A 5,361-nucleotide genomic window follows, 5' to 3' on the forward strand; every position below is an offset into this window, starting at 1 on the left:
ATAGGGAGAGTGCCGTAATTTCATCAAGGTTTTGCTCAGCCAGCATGGCGGCCTGTTTGTATGTGGAACAAACGCCTTCAACCCGCTGTGTGCCAACTACACTGTTAGTATCCGTCTATCTGTCAGCTGGACATTCTATGTGTGCTTACCAGTTTGTTTATCTATATAAATATATAAATATACATTTTTTCCTTTTGCAGAGAGACACTCTAGACATGGTGGGAGAGCCTGTCAGTGGGATGGCACGTTGCCCGTATGATCCACGACATGCCAATGTGGCTTTATTTGCAGGTAGTATCTTCAGTTTGCACCTTAAAGATATAGAATTCAGTTTTTCTGGCGGACATCAGACTCCGTTTTCAGCTCCAGACATTAAAACGTCTGTGCCCTTGTGTTTGCCTTTACAAATGATTCATAGTCAGACCTCTCACTGAATTGCTTGTTTGGTTTTAATCTTCCCGACCTTGTGCTATCTCTCCATCTGTATCTTCCCCTTCTTACTAATCTCCTGCTTTCCTCTTCCTGGGCACCTCTGTCGTTTTCAGACGGTAGTCTCTTTACCGGCACCGTGACAGACTTCCTGGCCATCGACGCGGTGATCTATCGTAGCCTCGGCGACAGCCCCACCCTCCGCACAGTCAAACACGACTCCAAATGGTTCCGAGGTACTTTTAGAAACCTTGAAAGGACTCTCCCGAGTCGCACACCTTCAACAGACAACCAGGAGACCATCACCATTATTGTCAGTTTACTGAAAGAAAAAGGTTGTGGCTTTTCATGAATGTCTAACAGGTGGTGGAGTGAAATACCAAGCCGGTAAAACTAACCACGATAAGGCCTGTATGGAATAAATTTATTCTAAGTGGCAGATGCTCCGACAGAGTGATGTATTGAGGTTAGTTGAACTCTACGGATACAGATTGAACAGTTGACTCTGTTTTCCGTGGAGAGAAAAACAAGCCAGGCCAGGTAAACGCTGGAACAGTGCTGGATGAATAAATGATAAATAATGTGTAGCCTCTTGTCCATGATGATAAATTAAACAGAACATGAATATTGGATGAGCGATGCCCGTGGATAGCGGCGCTCCATGTTGATGTGACTGTTATTACAGCCCCATGACGGGCACTGTGGAGCGTTAAGTTTGACCCCCTGGCACTCGTGTGTGTGTGTGTGTGTGTGTGTGTGTGTGTGTGTGTGTGTGTGTGTGTTTTTCTAACTGTGTTTTTCTCATATTTTATTTCAGAGCCCTACTTTGTGAGCTCCATGGAGTGGGGGCCTCATATTTATTTCTTCTTCAGAGAGATGGCCATGGAGTTTCATCATCTAGAGAAGGTTCTTTCTTTCTTTCTTTCTTTCTTTCTTTCTTTCTTTCTTTCTTTCTTTCTTTCTTTCTTTCTTACTTCTTCTTTTATTCCATTATCCTTCCACTTTACTGAACCTGGCGTATTTTTTCAGGTGATGGTCTCCCGTGTAGCTCGTGTGTGTAAGGCGGACCTGGGCGGCTCTCAGCGCGTCCTCGAGAAACAGTGGACCACGTTTCTGAAGGCGCGTCTCAACTGCTCCGTGCCGGGAGATTCCCACTTTTACTTCAACCTTTTGCACGCCACAAGCAACATCATCCACATGCAGGGACGAGACGTCATCCTGGGACTCTTCTCCACGCCACCAAACAGGTACGGAGATGCGCACAATGTGCACACAAACCAACACAAACTACTGCTTTTCTCATCACCGTCTTCTTTCTGCGTTTCTATGGTAGCATCCCTGGCTCGGCGGTGTGTGTGTTCGACATGCAGCAGCTTGCTCATGTCTTTGAAGGCCGGTTTAAGGAGCAGAAATCCCCCGAGTCTATTTGGACTCCTGTGCCGGATGAAGCGGTGCCTAAACCGAGGTACGGCTATGCAAAGTGAATGGGAGCCGATCTTTGGCATAATACTGCAGTGCTGCTTTACTGAGCATCTGTCTCACATATATAGTCTTCTTACTCCCTTGCTGTAAGCTCCAACTGTCAATCACACAGCCACTTCACTACTATTCAGCAAATATTCTAATATAGTTTACAGCAGCCGCAAAATGAACTACTCTGTCTTTTTTTGTTCTCGGTCTCTCTGGCGTTCTATTGCTCTCTCCCTTTCCTATCTATCCTTCAACTCTCACTTTTCTGTCTTTTTCTCTCCCTGCAGACCAGGGGGATGTGCAGTGCAGGGATCCAGATTTAGCTCCTCTACCACGCTGCCGGATGAGGTGCTGAACTTTGTGAAGACCCACCCACTGATGGACGAGACCATTCCACTGCTGGGGCACAGGCCCTGGATCGTCAAGACTATGGGACGGTACGCATCCGGACTCAGATGTTTGATAGCGCCCGTGCAGAACTCTTCATGGCACGAAAAAGCAAAGCATGAATCTGAAAATAGACATCATAACTTGTAAGAAGGATAAAGGTGGAAAATGTGGAGAACGTGTTTTCACCAGTGGTGTAGTCTACGTAACATACCCACTTAAAAATGTGCAATGATATACAACAACTCAATGTTTTGACAGAACTTCCAGTTTGTGTTCACAAATATGGAATTGAGTAATTTGACAGCAAACTAAGCTAGAACATGCACAAAGACAACAACAGTGCGTAGTGTGTGCGTAGCGACCCGCGCAAATGCTCCGCCTACGCTAACGCTAACGCCAGTATCCTCCATTCTCCACACTTTAAAACAAATATAAGTATCCTATTTTATTTTGTCCTCGTTGCTTAGGGGTCAACTTTTGTGATCCAGGCTTCGGCCCCTGATGTGAAAGCCTCCTTACTGCTTTATATTCCCCTATATTTTTTGATATATTTCAAATGTCATCTGTGTTTTCCTTCTTATGAGATAAATAAAGGTATTCCAACCATGAATTGGTGCAGGAATGCAGGAAATGAAGTCTTTGACGCTCAAAATAACCCTGGGGGAGGACACTCAGACCCAAAACTTTGATATGCCCCCCCTCCACAAAGGCCCATTTTGAGCCAGGATTTCTTTTATACAAATATATAGCTTATACATATGTGGTACAGTATACCCACTATAATACATTAGACTACACCACTGGTTTTCACTTTTTATCTACCTCTCGATGTATGTAGGTACCAGCTGACAGCCATGGTGGTGGACACAGAAGCTGGTCCCCATAAGAACCGGACGGTCTTGTTCCTGGGCTCAACCCGAGGAACCATCCTGAAGTTTCTAATGGTTCCCAGCGGAGATCCCGTCGCCCACGGCAGTGTGTTTCTGGAGGAGGTGGAGGGATTCAACCCAGAGAAGTGAGTAGGAGTCCCTGATGTCCACATTAAGATATACATTTGGACTTGTTGCTCCAGATCAGGTGTCATGCTGCCTGCCTCTGGAGAGTCTTCAGTTACACTTATCTTAAATGTTGGATTTTAACACTTTTGAGGTACAACTCAGTTCATTATTTGATTGTATCTATTACAGATATATTCACATATATATAGTTAAAGAGTTCTATTTTAGGGTTGCAACTTACAATCATTACTATTGATTAATATGACAAATATTCTCTTAATAAATGGCACAACAGTGATGTCGAAATGTACTGTAAATTGTCCATTTCAAAGTCAAAGGTTATTTTTCAAATTGTTTTATGTCTAAAACCAAAAGATAAAAAATTCATAAAAGTATGCATATGAACCTAAACATCTCTATCTCAGCTCTATTTGACTTAATGATGAAAATAAGCATTGTGTGTTGAATACACTCTATTCCTGTTTAATGTTATCCAAGATCTAAGCTCTTGTAGCAGCAGAAAATCTTTGCAACTTCATTAAAATAATTGTCTTGTGTATTACTCTGAAAGACCTGACTGTCAAAAATGGTGGCAGGAAAAAATAGAGGTTTTGGCTTCATCTGCTGACAGGGAACAGAGAGTTTATTTCTTCCCAGCAGACAGCTGTCTCTGTGCAGGACTCTGCTGATGTTGTGACCGTTTGTATAGGGGTTCGGGCGTGGGTCTGTCTGACTTGCAGGACCAACAGATGAAGCCTTTGACCCTGTCACAATTTGATTTAAGGCCAAAAAAAAGCGTACACTGACCTCCCTCAGCTGGCTCCTCACCCTCTGCCTCCCGTCTTCACACTTGTGTGTCTCACTGTCTCCAGATGTGGCGAGGACTCGCCTCAGGCTCGTCAGCTCTTGTCTCTGTCGTTGGACCGGACCAGTCACAGTCTGCTGCTGGCCTTCCCCTCCTGTGTGGTCCGAGTGCCCACATCTCGCTGCCACCTGCACTCCCGCTGCATGAAGTATGTGACACACAGGCACTGGGTTTGGCCTCGGAGAGTATTTTTTCATTCCCTCAATGTTGTATGATAATTAGGTTTGTTTAAATATATTAATGACCATAAGCCAAGGGACGACTGGGCATCTTTTGTTTTGCCCTTTTGCTCTCACTCACTGTTAGTGCAGTTGTTTTGATAAAATGCAATCGATTTCTTTTTTAGGACAAGTGTCTCGGGGCTTTTTTTGTCTTTATTTGATAGCACAGCTGAAGATTTGACAGCGAAGGGGGGAGAGAGAGCAGCAAAGGGCTGCAGGTTTGGAATCTAACCAGGGCCACTGCTCTAAGGACTCTTACAAGCCTTAGTGCATGGGGCGCAGGCTCAACCAGGGTAGCTACTGGGGGGGGAGGGGCTACAATCTAATGCAATTCTGCTGATGTTTAAATCAGCGTGTTATGTTATGCTATGTCAAACTACAACTAGCTTTAATCTGGGGGAATTTTATTCCTGGGAAATATTATTTAACTTGACACAACAGGCTTCAACGTCCTCTTGATCTAGATGATTTATTATGAATACCAAGAAGGCATTTATTTGTTACTGCACATATGCAGATCTTTTGAAGTAGAACCTTACACTGTGAACAAGATTCCCACAGCAGCCTTATATCACAAATCTTCATTAGGACATACAGTTTTACAAATTTTAGGGTTTTAATGGCCCACTTTCCCTAGCTAGTTACCGCACTAGCCAGATAGAAAATAGTAATAGAATAGTATAGAATTTTGTAGTGTTCAAATTCATAGCTGTAAAACGTGTTCCCAGGTTTGATGGGTAACATTGTCAAAGTTTTCCCGGGAGAGCTTCCGGAAGAAATGGTCAAAATGGCCGCTGGGAGAATCAAGTCACTTTGGTCAGTATCCTTGGTCAGTACTCAACATTTCTCAACTTTTTATTTTCCTTGGTGTGTAGGAGTTGTCTAGCCTCGAGGGACCCGTACTGTGGCTGGACCAGAGGCAGCACCTGCTCCTTCCTGAGACCAGGCACACGGTGAGGACACACACACATACACACACACACACACA

The 5,361-nt window shown here is 44.2% G+C and overlaps 1 protein-coding gene across 2 annotated transcripts in view; it reads left to right on the forward strand.

Annotated features, from left to right (window-relative positions):
* Positions 1–5,361, forward strand: part of LOC116699232 (semaphorin-6B) — a 35,026-nt gene that overhangs the window by 23,298 nt on the left and 6,367 nt on the right. For both annotated transcript variants that reach the window (XM_032531739.1, XM_032531740.1), the window contains 10 exons: positions 5–103; positions 201–291; positions 546–665; positions 1,247–1,335; positions 1,459–1,676; positions 1,763–1,894; positions 2,187–2,336; positions 3,128–3,304; positions 4,160–4,300; positions 5,249–5,326. In XM_032531739.1, the coding sequence (XP_032387630.1) occupies positions 5–103; positions 201–291; positions 546–665; positions 1,247–1,335; positions 1,459–1,676; positions 1,763–1,894; positions 2,187–2,336; positions 3,128–3,304; positions 4,160–4,300; positions 5,249–5,326 (1,295 nt within the window). The remainder of the gene's footprint in view (positions 1–4; positions 104–200; positions 292–545; positions 666–1,246; positions 1,336–1,458; positions 1,677–1,762; positions 1,895–2,186; positions 2,337–3,127; positions 3,305–4,159; positions 4,301–5,248; positions 5,327–5,361) is intronic.

The sequence above is a fragment of the Etheostoma spectabile genome, chromosome 12 (genome assembly GCF_008692095.1).
Source record: "Etheostoma spectabile isolate EspeVRDwgs_2016 chromosome 12, UIUC_Espe_1.0, whole genome shotgun sequence".
Classification (NCBI taxonomy): domain Eukaryota; kingdom Metazoa; phylum Chordata; class Actinopteri; order Perciformes; family Percidae; genus Etheostoma; species Etheostoma spectabile.